At 46.7% G+C, this 21666-nt stretch overlaps 1 protein-coding gene across 3 annotated transcripts in view; it reads left to right on the top strand.

The window, feature by feature from the left end:
- The first annotated feature begins 332 nt into the window (after positions 1 to 332).
- The window catches only part of NRG2 (neuregulin 2), a 144260-nt gene continuing 122926 nt past the window's right edge, over positions 333 to 21666 (top strand). For all 3 annotated transcript variants that reach the window (XM_079983547.1, XM_079983545.1, XM_079983546.1), the window contains exon 1: positions 333 to 817. In XM_079983547.1, coding sequence (XP_079839673.1) covers positions 337 to 817 — 481 coding nt within the window. In that variant the 5' untranslated portion in view covers positions 333 to 336. The remainder of the gene's footprint in view (positions 818 to 21666) is intronic.

Here is a 21666-nt window from a genome sequence, read left to right as displayed (position 1 = left end):
GGAGCCCCGAGGGCAGGGGCGGGATCCGAGGGCAGGGGCGGGATCCGCGGCCCCTCCACCGCTCCTGCCCGGTCCCCCCCCCAGCTTACGCCGCTTCCGGTGCTGGCGCTGGAGCCGCGGCGGCGGCGGCGTCCCCCCATGGCCTGGCCAGATGCGGCAGGTCTGCTGCTGCTGCTGCTGCTGCTGCTGCCTCGCGGTGCGGCGGCGACGGACGGCTCAGTGCGGCAGCGGCGGCCTTGGCGGCGGGCGCAGGAGCAGCTGGGCGCGGCGCGGCGGCGGCGGCGGCGGAGGAGGAGCGGCGGCCTGGCGCGCGGGCGGCTCCGGGGCTGCCTCGGCATGCGGCGGGCTGCGACGGCGGCGGCGGCCGGCTTGTGCGTGCTGCTCTTCGGCGTGTCGCTGGCCTGCTACTCGCCCAGCTTGCGCTCGGTGCAGGACCAGGCGTACTCGGCGGCCGTGGTGCTGGAGGGCAAGGTGCAGGCGCTGCCCGCCGCCGCCGCCGCCGCCGCCCCCCCGACGGGCAACGGGAGCCGGGCCGAGGAGGGCTCCGACGGCCCCCCCCCGCCGCCGCCGCCGCCGGGCATCCTGGTGAAGGTGCTGGACCTGTGGCCCCTCAACAGCGGCGGCCTGCAGCGCGAGCAGCTCATCCGCGTGGGCTCCGCGCCCGCGCCCTGCTCCAAAGTCAAGCGCAACCACCGCTACATCTTCTTCCTGGAGCCCACCGAGCAGCCGCTCGTCTTCAAGACCTCCTTCGCCCCGCTCGACACCAGCGGCAAGAACCTCAAGAAGGACGTGGGCCGCATCCTGTGCGCCGACTGCGGTGAGCCCTCCAGGGGGGCGTGTGGCCCAGGGAGGAGGGGGCGGCAGCTGCCCGACGGCCCGGGAGGCTCCCTGCGCAAGGCCGGCTATTCCGGCGCTCCTCTGCAGTGCTGCATTGGCGAGCGGGGCGCAGGCTGGGAGGGCGCCCGGGCGCCTGTCGGGGCCTCGGCCTCCTGGGCGGGCGCCCCTGAACCCCGCAGCCGTCCTTGCCTTGAGGGGGCGGGTCGGGGTGGAGAAGGAGGCCGGGGGCGCTGCTGCCCGCCTTGCCCCGGGCGCCCCTCTTGGCGCAGGCTGCGCTCCGTTGTGTAAGGCATCGCCAGCAGCAACTTTCTTATGTAAACAACGCCCCCCCTCTCTGCTCCCCCATCCCTGGGTGTTAAATGGCTCCATTTGTTGCTTTGAGCCGCTTCTCGTTTCTCCAGAGAAAACAGCTGGCCTGGGGCAGCCCGCGGCCACGTCTTTTGCGGGGAAATCCTTTCTGCCGTCTTTCTTTCTGAGCGGAAAAGGGCGCTTCTTGGTGCGCGTGCTTCTGCTGCAGATGCTGGTTTGCCGCTCTGGAGTTTGTGTGGCCCCGGGTTTTGCAGATTTTATGCTGCATTTCACAGGGAAGTTTGGATTTTGTCAGGAACCCCGTTTCTTTTGCTTGTGAGGCTGGCAGGGCAGATGCTGGCTCCTCTCACCCAAGAGTGAAGAGGTCCACCTGCTGGGTGCAGGCGATTAAGGGGGTGCAACTAAGGTGTTGTTGCACCCCACCCCCTTAGGGTCAAGGAAGCGTCTGAATTTGGGCCACAACAGATGCTTAGATCCAGCCTGATGGGTTTTTTTAAGCAACCAGGCATTGTGGACTTCCAGATTTGGTTAGATAGAACATCAGCACCGGTGGAGTGGGGCTTTAACCCCTTTCACTCCTTGCCTTTCCTTCTCTAACTCTGAAATGATGGCCTCTGCATTGCATGCCTGTGGCAGACAGAAACATTTTCTAATGCAGATAATTTATAAACTGCAGAACATTAGAACATTCTTCCCAAGTAAAAGCCCTCTGTGCTTTCCATAGCCTCCTTTTCATCCTAATTATTTTTTTGTGCTTCCCTTTAGGGGTTTTTCTTTTTTAAGATGTATATTTAAGTGTATATTTAAAATGATCATCTGGAAAATGAAGCAGTGGTTCATATTTGTATTTTTGGGTGGCCTGTTTTACTGTGTGGTTCCAGGAATGATTGTGGTGTGAGCTGACTGGCCGTAGGTTGGCAGATTTTTCTGAACTATCTAACCCCAGAAGCTCAAGGCAGTTGAAATAACAGAAACTCCTAAGTAATGGATTGTACAACTTGGTTGCACATGTGTTGACCTGGAAGCAAGGGACTGTAGCTTAAAAGGGAACTGACATATTCCAAAGCTATAAGTCTATGCATGCTTAGTTGAGACGGTAAGCTCTACTGAACAAAGTGCGTCTTACTTCCATGTAAACATGCATTGGCTAGTTTGGATTGGATGGCTGATTTAACTTCATTCTCTTTTAATCTAAGGAAGCCGTGATGAAATGAACAGGTTTTTTAACCAAGTAATAGAGAATTTCTGGTTCTCCTCTTCAAACTTGCCCAATTCAAGCCACAATATAGCTTTTGGTGGCTTAGGTGCCATTTATTTATATACAGTACTGTAAAAAAAATTAGATACCTCTTGATTTAGTAGAACCTCAAAGTGACTTTGATAAAAGTGCTAATAGGGTTGTTTCCACTCAGCTTTAGGACTGTCTTTCCTGGGAAGAGGCCTTCCTGCACAGACGTTCACCGTATATGTCAGGTGAAAATGGCTTCATGCCGGCCAGTCCTGGGAGTGCTCTCTGCCCCAGCTGCTCCCATTCACTTCTCTTTCTGCCTTGGGTTTTCGGGAGGGGGACAAGGCAGTCTTGGGTGGTTTCTTTTGAGTTGTTTTTATTGATGTTTCATTGTGATCTTCTTATGCAAATACTTTGCTTAGAAAGTGTATAATAGTTTGAAGGGCACAATCAAATCAAAATTAATCAGTGTTGAACATTATTCCATTAAAGCAACGGGCTGGACTGTTTATGATTATTGCTGCTTCCTGATATTTAACTATGACTTTTCAGTACTTATAACTAATATTGTTCAAAGTGATTAACACCCACAGTCTCCATAATTTCTCTGCCCTGAATATCTTTGCTATTATGAAATTTCAACATACACTCTCATGAATAATACAGAATTCCCCGGGGACAATCTTTATAACATAAAGAATGTATGAGCAAGCTGTTCTAATTGACAGCACATGGGCATTCATTGGGTTAATTGGATCATTTATTCATTAAGAGCTTTGTAGCATGCCAGTCATACAGATGTATGTAATAAAAGTTCTCCTCACCCTTTTTTACCTATAGACTTCCAGATTTAGTACTTTGCCATACAAGAGAACTGATAATAGCAATTAAGATGGCTCTTCACTTAATAATGATTTTTAAAAGTTCCTTTGGAGTTTCAGTTGCCAGCAAGGAATGAAGGTGAATATTAATACTCTGAAACTGATGAATTGTCCATTAGAGACAGAAGTCATATATGTGAATGTTTCGGTTCCCAGTATAAGTTTTGGCTCTGGGTATCTGATTGATTAATTTTGTTCTCTGTGATAGAGAAGGAATGTTGAAGTCCAACATTTCCCATCGGGATCTGTGGCAAGCTTTTATAACTGGAAACGGGTATCCTGAGAATATTCATCACTCCTGTTTTTCCATGCTTCTGATTAGCTGAAAGTTTGGCATATCCACCCGCTTATTCACAAAAATGCAGCAGATAAAATTAAGAAAGCCAGTGATAGATTAATTTAAGAGGACTAAAAATTGGGGGACACACCACCAACTAACACATTTTTTTCTCTTATATTAGGAAAGGGCTCATCCTATGCATTTTTAATCTGAGAAATCACAAGTTAATTCTGCGAAAACGGCTCAGTGTAAAAGGAAGTTTATTTTTGCACTTTAACGGTTTGAAGGAATGCCTTCTAGCTAAAACACTCTGTGGGGTTATCAGGAGCACTTTCTCAGCACAGCCATGGTGCAGATTACAACATCCCCTCCCTTTTATCTTGCACTTCATTATAAGGTGAATTGCTGTAATGGGCGTCTTCTCTACCCTTGAACCAGTGGAGTGATGTTCACAGGTGCCTATAATTTTGTCCTGCTCAGGACTGGACCTCCTCAGAAGTCATGGGATGTAGGATGCATTGCTCATTTGAACATTGTTCTGGATCCCACAATCTTCTTGTGCCAGGACGAAGACATGTTCTGCTATTATATTAAATGATGCCATTATAAAATAATTGGTGTATTTGGATGTTTTGAATGCCCACAGCTTTGCTTATAGTGTTAACATATTTACTGTGCTGTCAACGTTTATGATCTCCTTTCTTGGCTGGGGCCTGAGGCTGCACAGGTAACACTCAATGTGGGGTGGGTGGGCAGGACCATGGTCAGCTCAGTGTGGAATGGGGTAGGGCCAGGCTGGCTGCAAGGAGAGCAGGACCATGGTCAGCTCAGTGTGGAGCTCAGAGTTATGGCACTCAAGAGCTAGTGTTCCTCAAGCAATCATCTAGAGTCAGTGGAGAGCCTTCCTCAGTCTCTACTCTCCAGATGTTTTCTGCCCATGGTCAGAGATGATGGGAGTGGTAGCTAAAACATGTGGAGAACACCTGGTTGGGAGAAGACTGTTTCAAGTAGTTTTGCTGTCAGATTGGTGTTTGAAGCTCCCCTTCCCCACACTGGGGGAATTGTTGGTGCTTAAAATAGATGTTCCTCAGGTGCTACCTTTTACAGACCTGGGCAGGTAGTGTGATAGGGAGCTGCCCCTGGGAAAGAGTTGGAGGAGAAAGGTACGGACTGCCTGCTATGGCTACACAGGTGAAGACATTGCTGGCTTCTGGGATTTTTTCTCTCCTGGGAGTTGCTAGGAGGCTGAGAGCCTTCTAGGGAACTTACCAGGACTGGTTTCTGCACTCAGTCTTCCCCTCAGAACTTTCCTCTGTTCCAACTCCTGAGCCATAGCATCATGAACTCTGCTATGTGCAGCCTTTGTGTCCAAAGTGTTGAGTAGTTCTCAAGCCAACTCACAAGAATCTTTATTGCCTGGGATTTTTCTTGTAAAATGTTACAAAGCAATGTTGAGCAGACCCCAGGGGAGATCGTGTATTCCTAGAGAGAATTGGGGGCGGGTAGTATAGTTTTGATCCAGGGCTAAGTCACCTTTTATGGTCTGGCTTCATTTCAGGTCCTTGACTATAGTATGTTACATTCTGCCATTCTGCTTCTTGTCTGTCATGGTGATATGCAGAGAGAAGGCATGTGTATTTGAGGTACATAGAGGTGATGCTATGGGCTTCTGCATTTTGTGCACCAGTGATTTTTGCGCGCCAGGTTTGACAAGAGCCCCATGGGAAGGCCTCAGAAGATCTTGCTGGAACTCAGTAGCTGCTGTAGCCACTTCCCCTTACTTCTCAGGCTGCAAGGATGCCCGTGGGTGGCATTGACACATGCCACTTTGCCCCCATGATTGAGGGGGCCGTGCCATGTCAACACGCCATGTGCACACGCCCTGTGGCATGCGCGCATGACATCAGCATGCCCTGCAACATGCTTGTGTGCATGGCAGGGCATGTTGGCGTATCATGCAGATGTCCTGTGGCTTGCGTGCGAGATACGCGCATGCCCCACGGCATGTGTGTACGGCCACCACAGAACTTTGAGGTGGCCCGGCCCCTTCATTGAAATTTTTTTTTGGTCATGCATGCCTTTGCCCGGGTGGGTGGGTGTGCCTGTAGAGTTGCCCCTTGCCGCCTGCCTCAGTCTGCCTCACGGACAAGCTAGGCCTGTTAGTGCTGCTTTCTCTGCCTGTGTTTGCATTGGTGGAAAAGTGGAGTTTGGGGTGGATGATACACTTGCAGATTATTTGTTGGCAGCCAGCTGTGTCTTCTGGCTGCAGGGTCTCTTTTTGCTTGGATTGATTTTGCTCTTATGGTTTTGTGGAGCCTCTTCCCTCCTCCCTCACCCACCCAGCAGCCTTTTGATTTAAGATGCTTTTGAAGCAATACAGAGAAACAATATATTGTTATCCATGTATTTTTGAGATTATTGCTGCTGCTGGGGCATGTATATGTGGGTGGAGCTGTGAAGGGATGGGGAGAGCTCTGTGAAGCCTTTCACAAAGACACCCATTTTCCAATTTTAATTTTTGGGTGAAGGAGAGGGAAGTTTGCAAGGAGCTGCCTGAATTCTTTCACATTTTACCTTTTTATTTCCTTCAGTGATGAGGGGGATTGGACATTCAGAAGCAATCACGCGTGTGTCTTTAAAACTTTCCTATTTAAGGATCGAGGGATAAAAGAGTTACAAATATAATGCACCTTTCATTCAAGGCACTGAGGTGCTCTACAGAACCCCCCCTTCCCTGTTTCATCCTCATGACAACCTGTGAGATAGGATGCACCAAGAGAGCATGACTGGCCCAAGGGCACCCAGGGAGCTTCCTGGCTGAGGGGGGGGGTTGAAGCTGGGTCCCCACAGTCCGAGTCCAACACTCTAACCACTACACCACACTGCCTCTCACAGGTATCCAAAGAAACCCTACAGATACTCTCCAAACTGCCCCCTCCCTACCGCTCTTGAGGGGAATTATTTGTGTCATCTTCAAGCCAGACACCGAGAGCAATGAAAATATTCAGAGAAGTGATGTGATAAAGTCACCCTGGACAATTAAAAAAAAAGAGGGGGGGGTTACGTGCATACCTTGCGAGTCCCATTGCCTTCTAAGGGAGAGGCAGATGCAAAACAGACAAGGGATTGTCTTCCTCTTTATTTGTGTTCTGCCAATATTGAAAACATTTATTTTTAAACAAACTGGGCTGCAGGCGAGGTGTGGGACAGCTTGATCACCATGCATTTGGGGGCCAGGATAGGGATTTAATGTCGCCCCCAAAGTGACAAGATCACAGGGTTGTTGAACCTGTGCCCTCAGCAGCAACCCTTGGGCTCTCCCTTTAGTTGACAGAAGGAGCCTTGGGGAGCTGGCAACGTGAAACGAGGCCATAAAAGCTGTGGTGGCAGCCAGCCAGGACCAGCCCACCCAAGAGGCAAGCTGAGGGGAACGCTTTGTGGCAGGATCCACAGGAGCAGTGTTGATCTTTCCTTTTCCTTTGTTCCTGATATTGATATTCATCCTCCCCTTCTTCCCTGGTGGGGAAGGGGTGGTGGTGCCATTTTGTGGTTTGCCTCAGGTGCCAAAATGTCTTTTGCTGGCCCTGCAACCAGCTGTGTTTGCCTCATAGATAGTTTGAAACAGATCAGGAGCTAACATATCAGAATAAATTTACAAAAGCCTACATGCCCAGGATACTTCATACTATATGAGAGGGAAAGTTTAGAAAGGTTAAAGTTTTGGAAGAATTGTGAAATGTATTAAATATTAGACCTTTTAGGAGTTGTGACTAATTCTCTGTAGAAATCTGTATCCTGATGATGCCACCTGTCCAGTCATCAGCAATCTTTAACAATTCCTCTAGCCAGTTAATCAATTGAGCGTTACAGTCCTTTACTTCCTTCCACAACAATTACCCAAATACTTTATATTTTTAAATAATGCCTCTAGAGCCTGTTTTTACTGGAAGCTCCTCCCTGGATTCATGTTCTCCTGAAAGATTATTGTTCCTACTGGTACCAGAAATACCATTATCTGGGAATATTTATTTGTTGTAGGTTTCCCTCTGGAGAAGACTGGGGGGTGGAGGGGGGAGGAGAGGATGAAGCTCTATCACATCTACTGGTGTGATGTTGGATCTTGCCCAGTATTTCACAGGCACCTCATGCAGCCATCCTTTAGGCCAGAGGTAGCCTGGCCATCTCTGGCCTGTGCTCCAAATTCCCCCTTGGGCAATGCTCCAGGGGCCTTTTGCCAGCAGAGAGTGTGGCCAGACCATGCTTTCCCATGCGCATAGACAACATGTGCTGGGCACACAGCCACCCCTCCTCAGATGATCACTTGAGCAAATGATTGATCAGATGCCTAAGGAGTTTTTGCATCCCCGTTTGGGTTCTAGTGTAGGAGAAGAGGCAATAACTGTGCCACTTTTTAATATATATTTACTTTTACCCCACCTTTTTCCCTGACAGGGACTCAAGAGCCAGTGTGGTGTAGTGGTTAAGAGCGGTAGACTCGTAATCTGGGGAACCGGGTTCGCATCTCCGCTCCTCCACATGCAGCTGCTGGGTGACCTTGGGCCAGTCACACTTCTCTGAAGTCTCTCAGCCCCACTCACCTCACAGAGTGTTTGTTGTGGGGGAGGAAGGGAAAGGAGAATGTTAGCCGCTTTGAGACTCCTTAAAGGGAGTGAAAGGCGGGATATCAAATCCAAACTCTTCTTCTTCTTCTTCTTCAAGGCGGCTTACAGACAAAAATATCAGCAACTAAAAACATTGGGGAAATAAACAGTCATTTAAAACTATTAATTAAACATTGATTGAATTAAAACTATATAAAGTATTAAAAACACAAGTGTAATTACAATAAAAACAGCACAGCATTAGCCCTTTCATTAAAACTTTCTATGTGTGGTTCCAAAGACAAAGGAGAAATGCCCAACACGGGTTGGATTTTCCTTTTAAAAATATTTAATTTCTCTGAGTACATGCTTACATCAAAAATTAAAAGACAGTTACACAAGCAACTTCTGATTCCCAAGCTGACAGGTGAATAACTAGGCCCTTCTTCTGACATGCTCCCTAAGTGTTAAAATTAGATCTGGCCCTTTTATCTTGACCTGCAGATATTTTTCCTCTTTAGAGCATGTCTAAAGTGTCAGTGATCTTGTTTATATATAACGCTAAACCATAGTTTAGTGTTATGTATATGAGCCCCTAGAGCAGCTGCAAGGAGGTGGCTGTAAGCATTCATTTCTGTTCTCAACTAGCCACAACAGAGCTTTCCAAACTTTTTAAGTTGGTGACACAGTTTATGGACATGCATCATTTTGTAACACAATACTTCAATTTTGCATCATTTCGCAACACAGTAATTCAGTTTTACTAGCAAACCAGAGGTTAGGAGAGCAGGGAATGTTTATGTGACACACCTGCACACTGCAGCCAAGACACTAACGTGTTGCAACATACAGTTTGGAAAGTTCTGAGCCACAACATGACATTTTAACTGAACTGGGAAATGTGGTTAGAATAAACTAGGGCTTTTTTCCCCAGCCGGAACTCAGGTGGACGCTATTGCCATTATAAGAGAACAAGGGAGGCGTTCATGGTGAGTTCCGGCACCTCTTTTTCTAGAAAAATAGCACTAGTTTAAACTGTGCTTTATCTGAACAAACCAGGGTCAGGGACTGTAGTTTGATCTTTGTTCAGATAACCATGGTTTAAATTAACTGCAGTGACGGTTTGTCCTCATTCAAGCAAAACAACAAACTGCAGGTAGTTGAAGATGGAAGCTGATGCTTCCAATTTTGTGGTTGTGCTGGAAGAGGAGCAGGGAACACACAAATGGACACCCAGTAGCACTGTGCTGAGGGACAGCCTTCTCGTAGGGCAGAATAAATGGACTGCCTCAGGCAGCAGATGCTGAGGGCAGTGGTAGCCATCTCCCAGGCTGTTCCTTCTGAGCCCTCTAGCCGTTCGTACTTGTTGCTTGCCTGGGCTGCTTGGTTGCCTTGCCTGATCACCTTCTCCCAACATGTCACAGAAAAAAGTGGGCAATGCCCCCTTCCTGAGTAAGCAGCCTTCCCTTCCCACCCCCCCTCCAGCAGGCACTGCTCTGCTCACACAGTGCATTGTGATGCCACTGCATTGCAGCATTTGATGAAGCAGGCAGCAAACAGGGGCCAGGCAGTGCCTTGGTGTCTTACGCACCACTGAGGGAGGAACGGGCTTCTCCCCTCTTGATGGGGTTGTTTGTTTCTAATTTGGTGGAAAGTTGTATTTTTTTTTTTTACATATAATCCTGTGCCAGGGATGTGGGCTTAGCTTCAGTCAGGGTGGAGGAAGCAACTTAGTCCACTTCAAATCATAATTGCAAGGAAAAATAGCTTCCAATTTGACTGGCTGTTTCAAGCAGAAATACTGTAGGTTGGTCAGTTAGAGATTATTCGTTTGGCAGCACACATTTCCTCTCTGTCGCTCTAGCCTCTTGGACTCCCTGTACTTCTGTGACATGTGGCTGTAGTTTCTGCCTCATGAGAGTTTGTAGCCAGGATTTCTGCTGAGACTAAATTTAACTTTCCTAGCAAATGCTGTCCATGTTGCAGATGGATGATGCCCCGTAAATTGAGAAGTGGAAGGCATTTTGTAGCACTGCATATTATCTATATTGCTTTGCAAAAACTGTATTTTCATCGTGTATTATTTGCCTTTATTAGAACTAGAAAACATGCTTTGTTAGAGAAAAATGACCGAGTTGAGTTTCCAGAACCTTCACATCAGCTACAGGTGAGAGAGATGGGAAAGACCAAAAAATAAAAATAAAAAAAAAGCTTCTGAAATATACATGTTGCTTTGAAAAGAATTGGAAAAGTCTTCATGACCTTTTTCAGAATGTGGAATATAGACAACTGAATAACAGCTTCTGAAAGACACAAAGTGACAGGAACCCAAGTGGAACAAAATAAAAAATAATTGATAATTACAATACACATAGACAGCTAAAAATGAAAGCACATGTGGATATATGTGTATAAATTAAAGCATTATAAAACACAAATACAAAATTTTCCAAGCTGTAGCTGTTATATAACAAAACAAATAAGTTCTTCAACATTGCAGATAATAATTGATGCAGTCTCCAGGATTGCATCTCATTTCCTACTTCTTCTGATCACACTGGATAATTGTTCATGAATGGCAGACATTAATCCCCAAGTTATGTTTGTACATCTATGCAGTCCATTTTCTTCACTTGCCTGTTGCATGAGTGAAGATCTTAAGTGGTTCTGTCTAGTTATGGTGATGGTTGCCTTGCAGTCACAAAAATGGGGTGACTACTTTTGCACTGTCGCCTGTTTCCAAAATGAGTGAAAGCCATGGCTGCAGCAACTGAAGTCTGGGAAACAGAACTGGAGTTTCAGGGAGGTTTGGCACAAGTAGGCAAGCCCCCCCTTCTATTTTGGCAAAAGCAAACTCAAAACCTGAATGCCAGTTCACCTTAGTATGCGATTCTTGTCCTTTGGCAGCTGAATCAGCAGTATTGATGCCCGTGTTTTTGTTTTTGTTTTTTTTTGCTGTAAATTCATTGCTGTACTGAAAGGAACTGACTATGACTTGCTAAAAGATAGGGCATGCCTGGGGGGGGGGGGCATGGCAAAGAAGTGGATCTGGTTTGAACAATCTCCTCCTCCTGTCACTATGCAGACTTTAAAATGTAGTACATTATATTGAAAAGGGGTGCGGGTGGCGCTGTGGGTTAAACGACAGAGCCTAGGACTTGCCGATCAGAAGGTTGGCGGTTCGAATCCCTGTGACGGGGTGAGCTCCCGTTGTTCGGTCCCTGCTCCTGCCGACCTAGCAGTTCAAAAGCACAAAGTGCAAGTAGATAAATAGGTACCACTCTGGCGGGAAGGTAAACAGTGTTTCCGTGCGCTGCTCTGGTTTCGCCAGAAGCGGCTTAGTCATCCTGGCCACATGACCCGGAAAAACTGTCTGTGGACAAACACCATCAACTTCTTGCCTTTCTGTGGAGATGATGGAAGTGTGACTTCCTGTATCTAGCTTTAATTTTGGAATCAGAGCAGTGCCATTAATAGATTAAGTAGCAGCATTACAGGCCCTCTTATATTCCTTCTTGACTTGGAGGAGCTAACGTGGTGAGGACCAGGCTGGATCTGGAAGGTTCTTCCCTGAGGAGCTGCTGTTCTGCATTTTGTCATGTGGAGCAGTGGTTAGCAGTTCTTCACAGAAGGTTCTTGACTGTGGGACTGTGCCCATGTCATTCACCGCATGGGACCAAGGTCAGCAGTCTTTGACAATGGAGGAATCTGGAAGTCCTTTTGCTGTGGTGGTCTGTTTTGTCATGGAGCTAAAATACAAAATAATTAATTAGTTAATTTTGACGTCATTTCCCTGGGGTACAACCATGGGCAATCATAAGTGATATTCGCTGATGTTTTTGACTTGGTTGTCAGTGTCATTTTGATTTAGATACGCTGTCCACAGTTTTCCTATCAGGACATATTCTCAGGATATTCAGACACCCATCTTTGACTCCCAGGCAAATGAGAAGCATGTCTAGAAGGCCGTGGAGGTGTAGCCAGGTTTAGAGTCGCAGGCAGAACGCAACTCGTTAAGCCACACACATCCTAAGCCACTGACAGGAACTATCAAGAGAGACAAAGGGAAATAAAAACACGGAAGAAATATGAGCTGACTCCTGCTCAAGCTGCACATTACAATCAGATGTAGGATCCTTCCTCGACCCCATATTATTTATTCACTCGTATTTATTTAATGCATTTATACTTATTTTGCAGGGAATCCTGCCCTTGTGAGAAGGCCCATAGAAAATGTTTAAAACATAAAAACACAATAGCAAAAAATAAATCATAAAATACAATTCCATAATTAAAAGCCATCACCACAGACCAGTATAATAATATATAATGCAACTCAAAATATGAAAGCTTGAGGCAATTTCTTTTTCATGCACAGAAAATGGATTCAACATGGTCCAGCGCAATGCAGAACAAACTTTACAGTATGTGATGGACGTAAGAAGAAGAAAAGACTCATGGGACTTGCAGTTCAGTGTTGCATCTAGTTGGGCCTTCGTTTTTGTGCTCAATCTTGAGTCGGTTGGTTCTTCCCACTCACAGGACCTGCATTCTGTTCCTCTAATGTGCAGAGCTGCTCTGGCAAGTTTTGCTTCTGGTGAAGAGACAGGCCAGCATTTCACACAGCAATTGGTACCATAGAGAACCTTCTCTGTACAGTTTCAATTTTCCTATCAGCTACATGTCTCCTTTTCTTCTCTTTTCTCCACTTTTCATTTCTTTAGTCCCCTGTTATCTACTTTGCATTTCCTTATGTCAGTCTTTGTGTGTTTATTTTCCCCCTGTCAAATCCAATACTGATTGGCAGTGGCCCTTTGTTTTAAGAGTGCCTGAAAACAACCTCAGGGATCAAACAGCCTTTGTGTCCCAGCTTGATCACTGAGACCATTCGCAGGAGCATCACTGGTGCTTCCCTGAGTTGGCCAGGCTCATTTGACAGCAACAAGAAACCAAGCCTGTTGTGTCATCAGCCCAGTCCTGTGCAATCCTCTGCCAAGAGAGATTCAGCAGGCGCCTTCTGTGCCAACTTTTAAACACCTAGGATCATAGAATCCTAGAGTTGGAAGAGACCACAAGGGCCATCGAGTCCAACCCCCTGCCAAGCAGGAAACACCATCAGAGCACTCCTGACATATGGTTGTCAAGCCTCTGCTTAAAGACCTCCAAAGAAGGAGACTCCACCACACTCCTTGGCAGCAAATTCCACTGTCGAACAGCTCTTACTGTCAGGAAGTTCTTCCTAATGTTTAGGTGGAATCTTTTTTCTGTGGGAATGTTCTGGGGTGCAGGAGAGGATATATTGACTAATTATATCCTTATCCTACTTGTGCTAACAAGTTCCCAAAATATCAGCAGAGTTTATAGACATTCCCCTTTAAGTTCACAACGGTAACGTGTGCACAGGTTCGCTAGAACCTCTATAATAATTACTCTGGTAATTTCCCCTTTTGTTCCCTCTTAAAATACAAGACACGACACAGTCTTTATAAAAGTATAAAAGAGTTTACTCACGTTCTGTTCACAATATGATCCCAGAAGGTAGGCAGGCTTAAAAAGGTTACATGCACTTAGAAACTATCTTATAGGAAGATAGTACTGTCCTCTCTTGGCTGAGAGCCAAGAGGGCATCCTTAGATGTTTCCTCATCGAAGGAAGATGGCAGAGAGAGGCAAGAGGCAAGAGAGAAGAGAGAGAGTGCCTGCCTGCCCTGTGCTTTTATCATTACCTGCACAGGTGAGGCCACACCCACCTCTGGTCACATGCGGAGGAAGTCCGTCCCCAGGAAGTTTACCTGCTTGCTGGACAGACATCCCTCCCCATGTTCTAACATGTACACTCTAGGAATGTTGTCATTGACTGCTCCTGTGTTTAAATCCCACATTTTCTTGTAGTTTGGAGCCATTGCTCCGTGTCCGCTTCTCTGGAGCAGCAGAAAACAACCTTTCTCCCTCCTCTATGTGACATCCTTTTATATATTTGAACATGGCTATCATATCACCCCTTAACCTCCTCTTCTCCAGGCTAAACATGCCCAGCTCCCTTAGCCGTTCCTCATAAGGCATCGCTTCCAGGCCTTTGACCAGGACCTGCTGGAAACATTTCTACTCTGCCAGGCCTAGACAGGCAATTAAGAGTACATCCTTCCAAAATGGTTCATTGATGTCTGTATTTAACTTTTTCAATGGGTTTTAGTGTATGGTTTTATTTTATTGCTGTAAACTTCTTTGATTTTTTTAAAAAAATGATGCAGTGGTATACAATTTAATTAATTAATTAAATAAGGCAGCAAGCTTAATGCACATGGCTGCTGATGTTGCTGTGCTGGGAAGGGTCGCAGTGCCACAGATTGACTCTATTTGGGGGGCACACTGTGGGAATGGGCTTTGCTAGCTGCCAGTTCCATGACCCAGCTTGACCCTGGTTCCAGTTTCCACCCTACTGTTCATTCCAGCTGGATACCCTTCCAGCACTGACCCACATGGAAAAGAAAGGAGCTTGTGGAACAGAAGTGCCTGTACTAAAGGAATGAGGGGGCATGTGAGTCAGGATGGTGGAAGGAGCTGGGCCTTTGCACCCAGGCTGAGCCCTAATACTGGATGTTCAGATGCTGCGTGTAGAAGGGAGGGAACTCTGAAGTGACAGGGAAGTGATACTGAGACGGTATCTCAGCTGTGCTAAATGTTGTCATGGCAACCTGTGCCATGGAGGGCGGAGGCTTACATGATAGCAGCTTTTTCAATACAGAAGCCTTGTCTGGGTTGTCACACTGTTCCATTTCTCCACACCAGAACTCAACTTCTTAAAAGTTTGTAGAACAATGGATTACAGTCCATTCTTAGAGCACTCCTTACAACACAGTGGTACCTCCAGTTACAAACTTAATTCGTTCTGGAGGTCCATTCTCAACCTGAAACCGCTCATAACATGAGGCGCATTTTGCTAATGGTGCCTCCTGTTGCTGCTGCGCTGCTGGCGCACAACTTCCGTTTGCATCCCGGGGCAAAGGCTGCAACTGGGAGCATCTACTTCTGGGTTAGCAGAGCTTGTAACCCGCATCGTTCACAAGGGGGACGGTACGTAACATGAGGTTCCATTGTACTGAAGACTGTTTCAGATGTTAAGGTCAGCAGAGGCGGCCTTCTCAGTAGTTCCTATGAAGTTTGGGGTGGCAGCAGCCCAGGAGAGGACATTCTGTGTGGCAGTCCCCAAGTTGTGGAAGTTTTTCTCACTTCCACAACTTGGGGGAAGGCGCCCTTACTGTGCAGCTTTTCTAATATGCTGAAGACTTACCTCTTTGGAATAGTTTTGATACCTGAGAGATATATTTTCAGGGCCCACCCTATTCCTGTTTCTAATGTTCAATTCTGCTGGTGTAGAGTGGGCACAGAATTTCAACACCTGGAACTGCCTCAATATAGCTGCCCACCTCCTTTGCTGGGCTCTGCTGAAAACAGCTTCTCCATGCAAACCAGGAAGTGACCTCTTCAGACAACAGAATGACTCTTCTTTTCTTATCTCTGCAACTGCGATCTCCTGGGTGATGTGAACACCATTAGGCAGTAAATGCGCATTACTCCATCTGTTTCCCTCCTTCCCACCCCCCATTGTGTGGCCCTGGGAGCTGGCAACCCATGCTATGCCACTGCCTGGGACTGCTGGTGAAAGGAAGGTAATACAAACACAAGCAACAGCCATAACCTCTTTCTTCCTCTTCCTCCTCTTATGGAACCATGGAATTGTAGAGTTGGAAGGGACCTCGAGAGTCATCTAGTCCAACCCCCTGCAGTGCAAGAATCTCAACTAAAGTATCAATGACAGATGGCCATCCAAGCACTGCTTAAAAACCAAAGAAGGAGAAGCCCCCACCTTACGAGGGCAGTGGTGAATTTGAGTACTATAGTGCCCTGTGCAAGCCCAAAATTTGTCGCACCCCTCCAGGCCTTATGTTGCCTTCCCAAATACAGGTAAGGAGGCACCCAGCTTTGGTAAGGAAGCGTAAGGGCTCTGGCAGGGTCCTAAAGCCCTCCACTTCCTTCCCAAAGCTGGGAAAGTGTTAACTAGGCTTTGGGAAGAATGAAGGAGGACTCTAGGACCCTGTCAGAGCCCTCACACCTTCCCTGCACTTTGCTTACCAGGCCCTCTCAGCACCCAGTACATGCACACTGTTCACACAGCCCTAAATCTGTCCCTCCTGAGGGAGACAGTTCCACTGTTGAAAAGCTCTGACTGTCAGGAAGTTCTTCCTGGTGTTTAGCCAGAACCTCTTTTCTTGTAACATGGACCCACTGGCCCTACCTTCCAGAGCAGGAGAAAACAAGCTTGCTTCATCTTCCATGTGACAGCCCTTAAGGTATTTGTAGATGACTATCATATCTCCTCTTTTCTAGGCTAAACATACACAGCTCCTTCAAGCAGTCCCCGTAAGGCTTGGTTTCCAGACCCTTAAGCATCTTGGTTTCCCTCCTCTGCACATGTTCCAGCTTGTCAACATCCTTCTTAAATTGTGGTGCCCAAAACTGGACACAGTATTCCAGGTGTGGTCTGACCAAGGCAGAATAGAGTGGGACTATTACTTAACTTGATCTAGACATTGTATTTCTGTTGAATAGCATTAGCTTTTTTTTGTTACAAGTATGGCAGCATAGCTTCTAATTTCCTCAGAGAACTAATAGTTCAGGCTGAGGTGTCTGATTCAGGAGGAACCCAGAATAAAGGCTGCAGAAACATTCTGAAGTAAATTACTAATACAGAACACTAAGAGTAACCAGTAGATGCAAACTGAGGGAGGTGAAAAAATTCCCTGGTTGTTTTCCTGGGGGCCTTGTTCTTCCATTCTCAACTGTCTGCTCCTCCATTTGCTTCCATGATGTAGCTAACAAAAACCCAAGCAGTCTTGGGTACTGTACTCAATAGAAGGTTGTCTGGGTAACACGGCTCATTCTCCTCCATTCCCCAGAAAAGAAGGAAATATGATTGAATGGTACACACTCTGTGCCTAGAGGAAGTGCAACTTGTTTTTGTTGCACACTTTCAGATCATACATGTGTGCAAGAGCATTTCACAGGTAAGGAATGGAGGGGAGGTTAGTTTCCTGCTGATGGAATATTTCAGCTGAAGCTTCTCTTTGGACACCCCAAGGTTATTGGCTCCCCAGTGAATAGGAAAGGTACTCTTCCCACACCAGCACTGTCACACAGCACTGAAGTTTCCCTTATTCAGTTTATGGCTTCTCTTTATCTTTCCTTTGTACACATGTGATGTTATGGTTCCCACATCCTGTGTTTTCTACCCTGAGATTCCTGAATAGGTGGGAATGTACACAACATGTCTCCCACTTTGTAGACCGAATACATGCCTGCTCTTTGAGGGCAAAACATGCAAAATGAAAATAGCCTTCTGGAGCAGCTGTATGACATGCCCAGAGCAAGAACCAAACCAAAGCTCCCCCCCCCCCGCAGCCCATTTGCATTCAGTGACCTGGCTGCATGACGGACATGCCACCTCCTTAGCCCTGGCTTCAGTGCCTTACGTATGAGAGTTCTTCTAATATGTTCCTTCCTGGCAGATTGTTGGGCCACCTCCAGTGTGGGTCTGATGATTCTGCAGCCACTCTTTTGGATTTGGCATGCGCTTTCCATCCTGCTCCTAATATGAAAGGATGAAGTGACAGCTCTGAGGCGCACCTGTCAGGGTCTGCAAGGGCCCACCTGGTCCTGCGTTTACCAGCAGGGCAAGGGAAAGAGCCTCTGCCCTTCGGCACTGATGTCCAGCTTAGGCTGGCAGGCCCCAGCTCTTGCTGCTTCCATTCCTCCCTGCTTTCATAGATCTCTCCTTGTGCTAGGTAAAAAATAAGCCATTGAAGGAACTTGGCATGGGATGGTTGGAGTGGTATTCAGAGGACAAGGAGTTGCTCGGACAAGGTATTAAAAAGCAACACCTGACAATCAAATTGCTTTGCTGTACTGAGCAATCTGCTCAATGTTCTTTTGATTTTTTAGGTAAAGGGGGCAACTGAGCTAGACCATTCGTGCCTTCTGGCTCAATTCTTGCCTCAGAGCAGGCATGAGTCTTGTTCTATTTCTGCAGGATTTTGCTGGGCTAACCACGGAAAAATGAAGCACACTTTAGAGAACTGTGCTCCGGCAACTTTCAGGTTTGTCTATAGTGATACATCATATTGGGGTGGGGGCATACCCTCCAAGTGTCCTGATTTTCCAGGGACAGTCCTAGAATTACAAAAGCCATCCCAGTTTCTGATTTAATCCCGGAATCTCCTGGTTTTCCCTTTTCCTCCCCTCCCCATCTTGATTGAAAGTGGTGGGGAGATCAGACACTCCAGCTCCTGTCCTTTTTGGAAACGGGAGACTTTGCTGTGTGTAGGCGCAAAAACGGACTCCTGTTTATACAAAAATAAAATACCTGCGCCGAAGGAAATGGTGAAACTGCCATACAATGCCTTTCCTGTAATTTCGAAGGAAAATGTAACCAATTCACTTTAAATTCTTCAGCAGCCAGCCATTTTTAAGGAAATGTGTGGAGTGTTTATTTCTTTATTGTAACTGGAGCCTTACACTACAAGCCTTTACCTATCTACTCAGAAGTAAGTCCCACTGTATTCAATGGAGCTTACTCCCAGGTAACTGGGTAAAGACTGTGCAGCCTTACACTGTAATCCTAAGCATTTTACACAGAACTCAGTCGTACTGAGGTCAATAGGATTAACTCTCTGGTATGTTCCTGATCATTCATATCGTTATCCCGTCTTTTTCCCTGACAGGGACTCAAGGCAGCTTACAGGTAAAATTTTATTTCATTCCATCGATCTGTTGATAGTGTTGTACATGATCCCTCCCCTCACACATTTTTCCTTTACAACAACCCTGTGAGGTAGGTTAGGCAGGCAGGTGGTAATTGGCTCAAGGTGAGCGATGTATGTGGATACATGATGTCTATGTGCGTGGCAGATCAAACGTGGGAGAAGCTTCCTGATGTAGAATAGAATGTCCCTATTTTCATCAAGGAAACGTTGGCAGGTATGGGTTGGGGACAAGGGTGTCTTGCCTTTTCGAAACTGCATTGGTGGTTATGAAATACTCTCCACAGAAAGCCTTGCCTGGTGCCTAGCTTGATGTAGTTTTGTTGTCATGCCAAAGCCTTTTTATTCTCCCAGGCCTTTTAATTGTGAACTTCAATTTCTTCTTATTATAGGATTTTATATCCTGCTCTGCCATCTACTGGTTTAACCTTTTATTGTTGTTGTTTTACAATTTCAACAGTGGTATTATTACATCTTTATCTGCATTGTAAAACTTCTGTGGGAGCTTTTTTTTTAAGGCACTCTATAAGCAGCTTATATAAATATATTTCTAAATAAAATGCTCTGAAGTGGCTTGTCATCATAAAAATAATACTTGAATTATAACACAAAAAAATGGCTGTTCCGATTACGTATCAGCACTAGGTGGCAGTGTTGCGCTCACCCATTTTGACAAAGCTGGTTATCCTCCAACAAGTGTCTGCAGGGCGAACCACTGGCTCTCCCATCTGCTCTCTCTGAAATAAATGGGAACAGGTTTGCCACACTGCAGAGTTTCTGTGTCTTCCCCCTCCTTTTTTGAAGTGCTCCAGTTCACTTACAACATGAAGATACCATCAGTCAACAGCTACAGTATTTTAATTAAACTGTCTTCAGTTGGCTCTTCAGTTAGCCCAGTCCTATAATTAAAGGGAATTTAATAAACACTACAAAGCCTATTTAATTTTTCTGTCTCTGAAACTAAAGCTGAACTTTCCCGACCTGCTATGAGCTGAGAAGCTGGCACCCCCCATTCCCACGTCTTGTTGCTTCTGCGGCGCTCTCCCCCCCCCCCCAACTGCTGCCTCATTGCGCTCAGGTGGAAGTAGAGAAGCCTGTTGTTTTCCTCTTGCCCAGGGCTGTGGCTCTTGATGGCAGAAACCAGGCACAAGGCAAGTAGAGAAGCCTGTTGTTTTCCTCTTGCCCAGGGCTGTGGCTCTTGATGGCAGAAACCAGGCACAAGGCAAGTAGGGCGCACAATGTTTTTCACTGCAGACATCCTCTTTGCTCAGCCTGGCCCTGAGGGGTGTTTGCACTGAAACTTTCCCAGATCATCATGCCAGCCCAGATAGCCTCCCTTGTTGTGGCTGGGTGGCTTCTCTAGCAGGAAGGCCACATTTTTCAAGCACTGGATATGCTGAGGGGATATCTTTTCATAGATAGGGCATCCATTGCTACCTGTAGATCAGGGGTCCCCAAACTAAGGCCCGCGGCCTGGGTAAGGCCCAAGGGACTCGTTTATCCGGCCTGCGGTGACCCCTGCCGCCTGCTCTTACCGGCACTGCGCTGTGCAGCTGCCCACTTCCGGGTCGGAGGTGCACCAGAAATAGCTTGTGTGCATGCGCAAGTGTTTTTTCCGGTGCACATCTGGGTTGGAGGAGGCCCGTGCACATGCGCACAAGCTATTTCCGGTGCTCCTCCAACCCAGAAGTGCGCCAGAAATAGTGTGTGCGCACGCATATGGGCGCGCACTCACCTGCCCTCCGGCCCACCGCGCAATCAGTGCTGGAGACACCGGCCCAAGGTGCAGTAAGTTTGCTGACCCCTCCTGTAGATGCTATGCCCTGACATCTTGTCTGCAGAGGGCAGTGGTCAGAGACAGATTTAGGGGCACAGAGTCTTGGGGGTGTTGCTGAGGGCGCCACAACTATACTTTAGAACGGAGCATGAGAGGAGCGGGGGGCAATGTTGGCGTCGCACAGGGGGCTGCTGAAGTTTGAGACCCCAACATCTGTCACTTCAATGGTTCCTTATTAGCACACATGTAGCTGCTTCTCGTGTCATATCATACATGCAACCTCAAACTGATGGATCAGTTCAAGTTCTGTGGTTCTATTAAAAATAGACTCCTCAACTTTTTTAAAAAGACCCCTCTGTATCAGCGTGGTATGACTGATTCTGTGATTCTGTCTTAACACTACTAGAAATAAGAGGGCAGGTCTTCATACTATGCAGACATATGAAACTCTTGATAGTTTCAAACCACAGTATTTTGAATAATCATTTTCAGGCTGCTTCTGGTCATCCACTCCCCAACTATATTATTTTGTTTCCTCATTATTGTTCTTTTACACCTGTACCCGAGCTAGAGGAGGGAGGGGGCTGCCCTTTTTTCTTTTATTTGGGGGGCTGCATTCTGTTTGTTTTCTATGTGTTATTCTCTTAATATTGAGTAGAGATCTCTCTTTAAAAATAAAAATAAAAAAATAGACCCCTGCAATTACTGAAGAACAGTCCCTCGACTGTTTTGAGGTGTTTTGTTTCTTAGCTGACTCAGTTGGGCTTCTTCGGGAGTCAGAATGTTGGGATGTCACCAATTTGTACCCACACCAAATAAAAATGAGATGAGACATTTGTCATTGTGCAGACTATGGGCTGTATTCAACCAAATAATTGTACAAATAATTGGAATGACTTCCACTTGTGCAATAGAACTCCCCACTCGCCTTGTCATT

Source organism: Podarcis cretensis, assembly GCF_951804945.1.
Source record: "Podarcis cretensis genome assembly, chromosome: 7".
Taxonomy (NCBI): domain Eukaryota; kingdom Metazoa; phylum Chordata; class Lepidosauria; order Squamata; family Lacertidae; genus Podarcis; species Podarcis cretensis.
Note: the sequence above shows the minus strand (reverse complement) of the source record. Positions and strands in the feature narration are given on the sequence as shown.